This window comes from Chaetodon trifascialis, chromosome 14 (genome assembly GCF_039877785.1).
Source record: "Chaetodon trifascialis isolate fChaTrf1 chromosome 14, fChaTrf1.hap1, whole genome shotgun sequence".
Lineage (NCBI taxonomy): Eukaryota > Metazoa > Chordata > Actinopteri > Chaetodontiformes > Chaetodontidae > Chaetodon > Chaetodon trifascialis.
The window spans coordinates 9,874,887-9,887,592 of NC_092069.1; the positions used below are offsets into that span (position 1 = coordinate 9,874,887).

A 12,706-nucleotide genomic window follows, 5' to 3' on the forward strand; every position below is an offset into this window, starting at 1 on the left:
CTGCATACACGTTTTGTCTTGTACTTTAAGGTCTCTACCAAAACTGTACTTAGCATACATAAGCATAAATAACACTTAAAGCCTCCATCTCCCCGCCTGCAGCATAGAAGGTCTAACAAATATGTGCATGAGGAATAAAGCAATCTGTCATGCCTAAAAGCTTCTTATTTTGCACTTCGACTTCAGAGAACATGACTCGAATTTAGGTGCTTGTGAAGTTAATTTACACATTTTCAGTTGCTCTAGAAAAACAATGAACACAAGCAGTGAGCACATACAACAGAACAAGCACAGGCCAGTGACAGTGAAGGCAGCACGACATGAACACAGCGGAACAGGAGAACTAGGACGAGTGTTAACATTAACTGTGATAAATGCTGATGAGGAGGGTGGAGCGGGCGGTGCAGTGAGGGGTCGAAGGTCAACCTCCCAGAGCTCTGATCTGCCCTACCTTTTCTGACGCAGATCAGCTCATGTACTCCGCAGTTACGCTCGCCACCTGGAAAGACAATGCAGTTTCAATGAGCCACGCCGTGATGGAGGGAGCGAAAGACAAAACAAACATCATGGAAACACATTTAAATATGGTGGAACATTGAAACATATTCCCAGAAGGGGCCAAGAACGACACAGATAGAAGACACCGACACAGACTGGATGGTATGTGGTGGTCAGTGTACAAGCTTTGCTCTTTATCCACAGATGCTGTGATAAGCAGTTCCTGTTCAGAGACTCAGAGCGCATTTTAGCGGGACCACATCTCACACTCATTTACAGTCATAATTACCTGTCCCTACCTAATTAGGTGTGCGTAACCTCTTTTTTATCCTTCGCCTCAGTTCTTACGTCTCCCACACCTCCAAACTGCTCTCTCCAGCTCTTAAATGAGCTTTAGTTATAGAGTCGCCTTGAACGTATTTAAAGAAAACCCTCTCTGCCCTCCGTAAAAGGATCTTAAGTGGAGGAAGATGAGCCATTAAAGGAATGGGTCGACTTCTCCGGGGAAAGATCCATTTTCTTGCTGAGAATTAGATGAATAAAAAAAGAAAAAACTCTCATATCTGTCCATTAAATCTGATGCTTCAGCTAGCAGCTGGTTAGCGGAACACAAAGACTGGAAGCAGCTCCCACTCCAAGTCACAAAATCCACCTACCGGACCTTTGAACCTGGATAGAAATCTGAAAGTTAACAGAAAAGTGAAGCAAGCAAAACCCATACATACAAAAAAAAAAGAGCTACGGCTAGCTGTTTCCCCTCCCTATCGTCTCCAAGTTTTAACTCCTTATTTCTTCTGTACAAGACATATCAATCTTCTCATCCATCTGGATGAAACAAAACTAAAAACCCAATCTGAAATAGAGTCCACAGCTATTTTCTTCCACCTTTGACTCCAACAAAACACTGAAAAACGTCTCTTTTACGAAACTGCGGCCTATACATATTTGTTTTGACTGGATCAACCTGGCAAACCAGAGCATTAATCAAAGCTGCTTGTCATTCTTCAGCATGTGTGACATTTAGAAAACCCCAGCATGATAAAATCTTGTCTCCTTGATTGTGCGTCTTTTGTTGAGTCTTTTTGTCGTCAATAGCATCTGCACCAGGCAGTAGAGATAGAAGCCTGAGGTATTTTACTACATCCTCAGATGTCATTTGAATGCAACCGGCTGGCTCGATGGCGAAAGTGCTTGAGTAAAATGCAGATGGATCTGACTCGACAAAGCATTGTTCTAAAGCTGGCGCAGCTCAGCGATCCTTAACTATGAGCAAATTCGGGATGCAGAGGGTGTCTTCCAATCTTAGCACAGAGCTTGGCAGCATGCATGCACTCTTGAATCAGTTTCCTGGAATGATTACATAAAGAAGCGAACACAAGACGACTGATGGCTGCAGTTTGGAGGTATTTTTTTAAGTGCCTTCAAGACTAACAGCCTGATTACCATATTAACTTCAGGTCTTGTTAAATGAGAGCAAACCATTGCATCAGATGTTTGGCTTGTATACTGATGTTTTATTTATATTAATTTAAATAAACTGCGATAAACTGGGATGTGGGGTGGATCCCTAATCAGTAAAGGGAAATGGATGATCTGAACTTCTGTAAATTGCAACCATGCCAGCAGAGCTTCAAGTGAGCTGACCCACTGCTGTCTCTAAGGAGAATTTGGGATGGCTTTAGCTGTGGTTATTGTACTTCCGTCCATCTTGAACACTTGCTGACAGTGTCTGAAATCAGCATTATTATATGAACCTGAATTTCTTGGGCCTTCCAATGCAAACAGGCAGCATGTATCTGACAAAAATCTTGTATCTCCAACTGTTCTCCAAGTCGTCTGCCATGCTGGCAGCCCTGTGAGGCTGTACTGAGGCACGGTGGTCCTTTGAGCTAAATGCTAGCTTAGACATGATAACAATGCAAACATGCTGATGTTTAGCAGACATGATGTTCATCATGCTCACCATCTTAGTTTTCTTAGTTTGACATGTTAGCATGTTAGTTTAGCGATCTACATAAAGTTCAGCTGAGGCTGATGGTGAACGAATTCAGTCATAAAGGACAAATTCAAATTGTGGCCTCATGGTGGCACTAAGTTAAGTAATAACCAAAGTTAATGTCCAAATTTTATGACTACCTATCCAATTGTACCTCATGGTGGTGCTAGAGCAAAAGTCAAGGGATCACCAAAGTCATTAGGGTTCATCCTCTGAGGACCAGGAACATCTATACAAAATTTCAGGGCAATCCATTAAATAGTTGCTGAGTTATTCAAGTGTGGAAATGGTGGACCGAAGACCAAATCAATAAAGAACTAATAATTTCAATATTCAAGTGACACCTGCATGTGTAGATCTTAAGAATCCGTTTTCTAAGTTTAATTTCAGAGGCCAGCATTAAGAGCAGTGTCTGCTGGTGGCCTCCTCACAGAGGTCCTCTGTCACTCTGAATTCTTGTCGAGCATTGTGTCGGCTCGGTGGCCTGGACCCAACGGGCGGCAGCCGCAGGGGTGACGAGTGTCCACCAGAGCTTCAGCATATCATGAGCTGAAGATAGTTAGATGCTGTTATTCAGACAGACGACCTCCACTAAGAGCTCACCGTGGTTTTCTATACCAGACGGGCTTCCAGACAGTGACTGTAATTCAGAAGTATTACTCACACTTGTGAAGGCCTCCCAGTCTCTGAGCTCTGCGGCGGCCTCTGGGATCTGCCTACAGGTTGAGGTTCCAAATAGCTCTGGCTGCCATCAGCTGTGACACTCCTGTCTGAAAGCACCGAAACTAACGGTGTCACAGTGGGGCACTGGTTGCAGTGACATGTGACCTTTCGCTCGTGTCATTTTCCATACCAAGCTAACATCTGAACTACATAATGACAAATGTATGAGGGAACCAGTCAAGTAGGGCTTGAGGAGAAAGAAACATGTGGATGAGACATATACAGACTCCATCTTTACAGTGGAAAAATATGAAATGGAAATGAATTTTAGACGCATGTACAAAACTAAAACAGTATTACTGGTATTAAAACTAGAATTTTAACCCACTCTGAGGAAAATTAATATACTGCATTGTTCTTGTTGGTAGTGTCATCCTCAATTGACTCGGCCTTTCATCTTGCAAAGACCCAACTCAAATTTACTGACTCTTCAATAAGAGCACTGCCTTTTTAGTCTGTTGTTTTCGGGCAGTCTGACTGTCTCACACAGGGCAGAAACAGGAGAACTAGAGCACAGCAACTGGTTAATTCATCAATAAGTGGATCAAAAGGCAAAATTCTTTCTGAGTTTTGGTTACACACACATTATCTTTGGGTTGTGGGCTGTTGGTCGGGGAAAAAAATATATCATGTAATCTTGGGCTGTGGGAAATTATGGGAAATTCTGCAGACTGAAAAACATATTGATTGCTCAGAAAAGAATAATCAGATTAAGAGCTAATGAAAATAAGCATCAGCTGCAGCCCTGAGGAGAACAACAAGTGAAAGTATTGATGTCACTGATGCTCTTCAGTGGATCTGATTAATAAACTGATTTTGCAGAACTTGCAGAGCTTTTACTACCATATGAATATCAGTGTAAAGTAGTGCCCGCAGCTTTGAATAAAGAGACCGTGACAACATTGACATTTTACTGTATTTTCTGTTGAGCAGCTCAATATTTTAGTTCTTGAAAAAAACATCAGAAAGTCAAACCACACCTCTTGGTATGTGGCCATGGCAAAGAATGAGTCATATTCCCAAAATTCATGCATACTAATGGCCTGTCGAGGGTAAAAAGTAGTGAAAAACAATCAGCCAGGCTGCAGATATGACACAAAACAATGTCTGTCTCCGTTTACACAGTAAACAGTCGAAATCTACCAACTCAAGTAAAGCTGCGTGACTTTAAGCTGCTTTGTTCTTAGTCACACACTAAACAAATTTTGTGGGAAGGTAACATAATCTTTCTTTACTTACAGTCACTGCCATCTGCACTACTACTGTTAGTGACAAATCAACAATTTGTTTCCACGTATGAGGAAATATTCTCAATCGGCTTACTAATGGCCACAGGAATACTGTCATAACATACCAAAGGTTCATGTAAATACAAACCTCAGGAAGACATAAAATAGTGTGTGGCAGGTAGCCACGTTACCGCATATAAACACAGCTACCGAAGGAAGTTGAGCCGCTTCATGACAAGACTGTCTGAAAATCTTTCCTGCCAAACGAGGAGCCGAGAGCCGAGCTGTTGTCCAGCAGATCGATACAGCAGCTGTGTGTGGGAGGAAGCTCTCTGTGCTCTTTCACTCACCACACACCATACTTGTCAAAAATAACATTTTCTTGCATGTGCTCTTGAATACGCTGCACAGTGCTGGCTGCTCATATCATACCACAAGCAACGTCTCTCCTGTCTTTTATATATGCTTGAGTGAAGTTCCTTTCACCAGTACTGGAATCTCCTGTGTGGCCGTCATTACCTGAGATGCCGTTTCATGGCACTGTATTCTACCACTGATGCTTTACAGCGAGTTCAGTAGACCTCTCTCTGGTTTTGTTATAGTCACAGGAACGACACAGAATTTAATACTTTCATTTCTTTTCAAGACAAAACAAGTAGCTTTTAATGAGTCGCCTTAATTATCTTGATATGTATATCAAAAAATGAATGAGTTAAATAAGCAAATACATTCATTAATGGGAAGACATTTGTGCATTAATGTATAAACACATGGAAATATGCACAAAGTCTGTAAAGTTTGTTCACAGGTGATGGGGACTACTGCTGCATATGTCAGGGGTGCCCACACTTTTTCCCTTGGAGGGCAAAACTGGAACTTAATGGTGGGCCACAGGCCAAAAGCAACAATTATTTTATTGTATTGCTCAGATGCAAAATGGTACTCAGGTCCCAAGTTCTCTGAACTGACTGACCCCCTGCACACAGTGCTACTCTGCCCACCATGCTCAGATTATGACAGATAATTAATAAACATGGATATTCACCTAACAAAATGTTATTTTATTATCATTTATTTCTAGTGAGAAACATTCAGACCAACCAAATCAGACCTTCAGGGTTTGGGTTGCCCTGGCCTTCTATAGCTCTGCAGGAAGCAGCGTGAAATCTGCTAAACTGTCTCAAGTGATGTGTTGAATCTGTGTTGATTGGTGCTGAGGACTTGGAAATAAATAATCTGGGGGTTTGGGCTTCTAAAGAAGTGATTTTACCACTTCCTCTGTCACCTGCTCCTCATCTTGGCTTGGGGCTACATTACCCACTACCACCATAAAACACCATGCATCTCTAATAGGCCAAGAAGAAACCCTTATTCCTTCAGTTTATCAGAAACATGACACCAAGACAGGACTAGTCTCAAAATGAACCACTAACTAAAGCTGGTGCAGGATAGTGCAGGCTGAGTAGAGATGAATATTTTCAGAGGAAAAGTGTATTTAGGTGCACCTCTTTTGTAACGCTTTGGAGAGTGTGCTGAACAGAGAGCTGTGGTTCTTAAAACCTCGGCAGCACATGGAGAGGTTCACATGATCTCCTCTCGAGTCTGACAGAAATCAATTTGAAGCACCGGCTGTGATCAATACGTGCAGAGTCTGAGCTCTTGTTTCTCAACTTTGGCCTCACCGGGGAGCAAGGCTCACTTCTGTGAACTAAATCAAGGTGAAGTCTGTGGCCTCAGTCTTCCCTCATGCAGACGTCTGGGGCCAGGCTGGCAGCATTTTTAGGATTTGTCCCAGTTTTGTTGAAGGAATCTCCTCCACCTGCCCCCTCGAATCAGACTGCTGAGGCCAACACGTCTGGGTTCAGGAGAGAGGGATGGACTGAGGCCGTGACACAGAAAGTCGGGCTGAAGAAATTGACCTGACAGAGATATTTGATGGTTTGAGGTCAGCGGAGAGAACATGCTGTGGTAGAAAGGAACTCAGGGAAACAAACTTGTGGTGTTGCCCCCATTAAGTTTTGAACTCAAGCTGCACAGCCTATAGACAAGTCTTTTAAACTTTAAAGCTGCATTCATTGTTTTTTTGGTGGGCAGCAGAATGAGCTGTAAACGCAGAGCTGACATACTATCACGTTATGAAGGCGTAGCTAAAGGTTGCCTATTTACTGCTCCATTTTGCTGGCTAGCTTGTTTGGTGCCGGGAAGGTAGCACACAGTGAGATTAGCTTTTTGTTACAAACCCTTCTGGAAAAGAAACTAATGAAAACAGTAAAATTGTGGGTTGTAAAACCAAAACAATGAGCTGAAAGATGCTACAATGCTACATAAAACTGAAGTGGACTGCAGAGTTTGATTTGCCCATTCTCCACTTTGATATAAAATGATGTCCATTGATATAATTTTAATATAAAGTTATTAATTAGTGCAGAATTAATATTATTTCATAATGGACTGAACTCAGGAAACTAAGCTAGATGTCCTCTCAATAACAGCAGCAACTGATTTTTGAGACACTTTTCTTGTCAGCGGCCGTTTACATGAAAATCACTCAGGCTCTTTATTGAAAGTGGCAGAGGGAAGGTCTGTGTTCCATCAGGTTGTTCGTGGAACGCGTTCGTGTTGTCATAATGAAAGGCCCGAGGGAGCGGCTTCAGGGTAAGCTCCAGCTAAGCCAATTAGCAAGTGGAGGATAGAGTACGTCAAAGATTAGCCAGCTTACCCGACACTTCGGCTGTAAGTTCATGAAGCAGCAACAGTCTCCTCAGACTACATCTGTACACTATACACTGCTGCACAGGTTTTTCTTGAGGACACAGAGCTGTGTGAAGTCCCAGCTAACTGTTACCCTATAATACCAGCACCATCCACAGCCCTGGGCCATGAGAACAAATTCACAAAGTGGTACAGCTGATACCCTATTTTTAGATCTGACAAATCCACATTTACCCAATTTAGAAGCAGAAAATTAAAATACTGTGAAGCTGATAATAGCCTGAGCCTGCAAACAAGCTGGCAGACAATGATAGAGGAGTAAAAAGAAATCCATTAGAAATATGCATTTGAACTGTTTCCTCTGAGCTCAGACTGTCCTTCTGTTTCTTGCCATTGCAACTCCCAGCATCCCTTACCATGTGTCCACTGGAGAGCTGGTCAGTAAGTAAACTGCACAACAGTCCTGCATGAAACAAATCATTGCTTTCTCTCAACCAGACAACAAGGCCTGAGATGACAGAAAAATCTAATATACAGTGAAAATGTTGTTGAAGATGAGTCAGAGCAGTGGATGTGCGATCCATCTTGGTGTGCCCATGGGTTAATAGCACTGTGTGAGTGTATGTGTGTGCTTGCTCATCAAAACCTCAGCAGATCAAACCTCTGGAGGTCCTGAGGAGAAAAGTGCTGGAAGCAATCCGCTGAGGAACATCAGTAAACATACAGTTGAAGAGGAGAGTCTAAAACAGTGCTGACGAATGAGGTTTGTGTCCAAAATTCAACAGGAGATGAAGTCATCCCGCTAAGATTCCACAGACAATATCCATCATCCTCGTACACGGCTAATCCTGCTGACCGTTTTCATATATGTAGCTCTTATCTCTGTCTTAAGCACATAAAATGAACCACTTATTACCTCATTAATCATAACAATTGGTCACTTGGACCAACTCTGCAACACAATGAAAACAACCCGACATGACAATGCCTTATTAAGTTAGCAAACCATTGCCTCTTTACACATTGAGATGGCAAACAGCAACATTAGCATTTTTAGCTCTGTTTAGTCTCCACTAACTCCTGTTAGAGTCTCTTTAGCTGCTAATCCCGCCAATGTGTTCACTGGCTAGTCGCTCGCTTTGTCTGTCTGCTGTTTAGTGCTGAGCAGGTAGCGTAGAGTGGATTTACCAGAGGCCTTTCTCTAAAAACAGACACTGGAGATGATGCTAAAGAGAGACTGAATCAAAAGAGTTGAGTTGCTGGTCACAGAACCAAAACAATGAGCTGAATGATGCTAAAACGTTACAGCTGCACAGCCAAGTGATAATTCTTTCTAGGTTCTAGGTTTACATTATACAGTCATTTAATCCAGCATTGATATATAAATATTGATTATAGCAGCTTTAATTATAAGTGTAAATTATCAAGACGGTCACTGTAAAGATTGGTAGCCCCTTCACTGCCTTTTAGCTTGAGTGACAGTGAAATCTCCTGGTTTGATTTACAACGGGAGCAGGCTCACTTAGTTTCACTTAGAAAGTAATGTATTGCTCCATTCCAGTTGCAATGTCTCACAGTGAATGTGAGCTCAAATGGTCCAAAGACATATGGGCTATTATCGCCTCATATCCTGTTTCTCGCTCTCCAAAACAAACAGAGCCATGCCAAGGAGGAGGAGGGGAGAGAAGCAGAAAAATCCTTGACAGGAAGCATCAGGGTTCATGGAAGACGCGGTCTTAATGTTTCGAGAAAACCGTGTACGGTTTGTTTTTCTATCACTCTAAACAACATATGTGATGTACCACTAAGACGACCATATATTTCTTATTGGATTGAGCTGAACTGTTTGACAAAAGCAGCCGAGGACAAACGACATGGCAGGCGTTTCGATAAGATTTGAAAGATACTGTCAACATGTCGGGCTGAAGAGCTTCTCTGCTGCTGTACAATGTGATTTCAACATATCATATTTCCACAGCTAAACACCTCCTGGGCTGCCGACTCTGGACTTGGCTCCAGCTCGGGACTCGACAAGGCTTCATACACACCGCACACACTGAGAATACCAAGTGAGAGGAGTTGGGCCGCGTTCGATCTGCCGGCCAGAAAACCGGGCTTAACCGGGATATGAGAAATCCATTTGGACCTGCAGTCGATCTGTCTACAGCTTGTCATGGGAGCTGATGCATGGAGCTCAGTCGCACTGCTGAGCTCTGGAAACAAACACACACACACACACACACACACACACACACACACACACACACACACACACACACTACACCACTCGTGTGAAAATAACACGTGTACAAGAAAATACTGATTTCTTTGTACAACCCTCCATCTTTAAACAAATAGGGATGTTTTTTTTTTTACAGCTTTTCAGGAAGCTGAATTTAAATGCACATTTTTCCTCACCTTCATTACCATTGCAGTCACTTCATTAATAAAAAAGCTTTCATGTACACAAGCTTAGTTAAGTGACTGAGTGATCTTCTCACAGAGAGCCTGCTGTGTGTATCCAATTAAGAAGCTTAAGGGGCTCTGATATATTTGGTATTTAAGGCAGCACGCTTTAATAATGGCAGTTTTAAGATGATGATTCAGAGAGGAATCTGACAAACACACTATCACACAGCTGAATGTCCTTGAATACATCAATAAAGTCTCAAAGTAGCTGCTAAATGATGAGCCTTGGGACATCAAGAAAGGAAGAATTTGTGGGTCACACTTGAGGCTGTTGCCTCAAACTCAGAGGAAATGCTGAAAACCGTAAATTCAATCATTCAAATCTAATGCCATGCTTTTCCATTGGCCATTTTTCAGATTCTTTCCATCATGTTTCCTTCTTTTATCTCCTAATCACGTACATAATATCAATAATTTTGCAAACTCTGCTTTAGCGGGGATACGATAAGCTGATTAATGGATTAGTGAATTCACAGGAAAATAATCAGCAAATATTCTGATAATCAATTAATCGTTTTGGTTTTCCAAGCAAAAGTGCCAAACAATCCGCTGTTCCAGCTTCTCAAATGGGACAATTTGCTGCTTTTCCAGCTGCAGCTGTTCTTAATTTTGTACGCATGTGCTGTGTTAGCGAAGAAAACTTGTGCAGTCTTACTGATATGCATGCGAACTTTTAACAAAACAAGTTGCACTCTAAATAATAGCACCTTTTACCAGCATAATTACTTGCAAACGATGATTCATGCAGCCACAATGAAACATCAAACATCTAGATTCAGTCTTTGCTCTAAAATGTCAGGCAGAAACAACTTGTTCCTGTTTTTGTGACACCTCATGATGTTCATCCAACCTAACATCACAAGTACAGACAGAAACACAGCCTCCCACCGGTGTTGACGGCCTCGCCTCTGGGTGCTGCAGGTGTCAGTCAGGCCCACAGCTGCCGCATAAATCTCAGAGGAGCAACCAAGCTCCGGTGAAATATCGCTGACAGGGGCCGCTATAATCACGGCCTTTCAGAGAATGGTACTTTGCTGACTAATGTGGCGGGAAGCAACCAGCATCTAACTCAGGCAAGGTGTGGCTGTCTGATAAACGGGAGGAGGTATGACGGTAGTGAGAGTGCTGGAGGTGAGGCAGGGTGAGATTAAGTCATGTAAACAGCTTATGCTACTTGTGAAGTGTGTTTCATCCTTGAGCTGTGGTTCATTAACAGTGGATATAAGACGCTCCTGTTCAGCTTCTCTGTAGAGGAAGAAAAGACCAAATCATGGGGAACAGCAGAGTGGGTGTTTAAGCCCTGGATCACTTGATTAAAAAAAGTGTAAAATTAGGCAAAGGTCTCTAAACCCTAGGTGTGACTGGCATTCAATTCATTCAATGTTTAGTCTTATTAGCGAAGCCCCGAGGCCGTGGTGGCTGATCTATTTTCCTAGTTTACCGGATGATTCACATCACTGTGCTGGTTTCTAGAGGTGAACCCTGCTGTCCTGTATTCCTCGTGGCCTATTATTTTACTTCTTCCTCCAAAGACTGATGAAGACCTTCAACTTTTACAGGCTTGCAGCCGCCATGCTGGCCTGGGAAACTTTGCTGTTGCTGTCATTTTCCATGTCTCTCGCTCATCTCATCTGGTGTCACTTCTCGACTGACACATGAAATAATTCCATATGAAAATTTAATGTAATCTTGCAGAGTGAATTCAATATTTTAAACCCCATGCAGACCGATTAAAGCACTGATTTATCCTGAAAAACATCCAGAAGACAACAGCATATAAAGATGACGTCTGCATAGACTTAGATTATATTCTACTATTTAGTCAAATTTCATTTTTTGAATTCTGGTCCTCTCTAATCATACTGTGTGTTATTTCATACTTCAGAATAACTAATCCTCTATGTATTCCCCATAGGTGGGTGATATTTTCCAGAGCACAGCTGTTCATTCTGACTGGAAAAGAAAAGGGCTACCACTCTATTATGGCAAAGCAGGTCATTTATCATTGAGCTTAGCGATGGCCCATTGCCTGCTACATTTAAAGTACAATATTGTACCGCTGCAGGCATTATGATATTCAAACGGATAAAATAAGCAGCTTACAAGCTGCAAAGTTATATAAGCACAGAAAGGTGAAGAGTAAAAAGCTCACATCTGCTCAGAAACACACAGCACAGGAGTTTACGTATAATATACACAGGGAAATTTTATGATACAGTAACCTGAAGGTAAACTTAGTCTTTTGGATATTCAAAGGCTTTCCAAAGCATGCTGAGCTGGTCTGAAACTTGGCATCACTCTCTCTGCAGCCACTGAATGAGACCTCAGCTCTCATCTTTGCTCCCATTTGCCCAAGTTGTAAAGTGCCGACATGCAGCGAGGCGACACAACGAGCAGCCCACTTCAACGAGAGAGGAAAGACAGAGTCACAGTAAATGAAGACCAGAGACACTGAAGACACAGGACACGTTTTCAGTCACTCTCCGGTGAAGGCAAAGCCATGCCGGTCACACAGCGGAGCTGTCCTTTCAGCACCGCCGACAGAAACACGCCGACTCCCGCTTCAACACTCATCTCTGCCTCCTCTACTCTCACAGCGAAGCAAAAAAAAAAATCACAGAAATAAAAATAAAAAACTTTACCTCATTCCACCAAAAACAAGCCTCATTCTCCGTGAATCATGTGCACTTTTTAGTTTAAAGAATTCGACTGTGACATGTTTTATTTCCAGTGGAAGTTAATTACAAGGAAAGGAGAGACGTTATTGGCCTACTTACCATCAATCGCCATGATGTTCTGTTTTGGCTTCCACTAAAGCGAGCGGTGAAGAAGTGGGAGCGGCCCACTGCGAGAGTGAGGGACGGGGGGGATTCACGGTATGGTACAGTCCATACGACGCCGGGGAGGGAGCTGGCTGTCTGCACCACAAATAACTAACCCGTAATGCACAGAGAAAACATGCTAGATAAGGAAGAACGTGCAAGTACACAGACTTTCATGGTGCAGCAAATGATGTGTTTTAAAGTATGTGAGACAGACTAGATCTATGTAGCTTAATAATGTGGTTTAGCCAAGGCAA

General features: G+C 42.5%; 1 protein-coding gene across 2 annotated transcripts in view; it reads right to left on the minus strand.

Annotated features, from left to right (window-relative positions):
- syt14a (synaptotagmin XIVa) overlaps positions 1-12,424 on the minus strand; it is a 38,034-nt gene extending 25,610 nt beyond the window's left edge. Inside the window, exons 1-2 of one of the 2 annotated variants that reach the window (XM_070979221.1) lie at positions 12,405-12,419; positions 452-499 (exon numbers count right to left, since the gene is read on the minus strand). In XM_070979221.1, coding sequence (XP_070835322.1) covers positions 452-499; positions 12,405-12,417 — 61 coding nt within the window. In that variant the 5' untranslated portion in view covers positions 12,418-12,419. Of the gene's footprint in view, positions 1-451; positions 500-12,404 lie in introns of both variants that reach the window. The other variant, XM_070979222.1, reaches the window with a different exon arrangement.
- Positions 12,425-12,706: the final 282 nt, after the last annotated feature.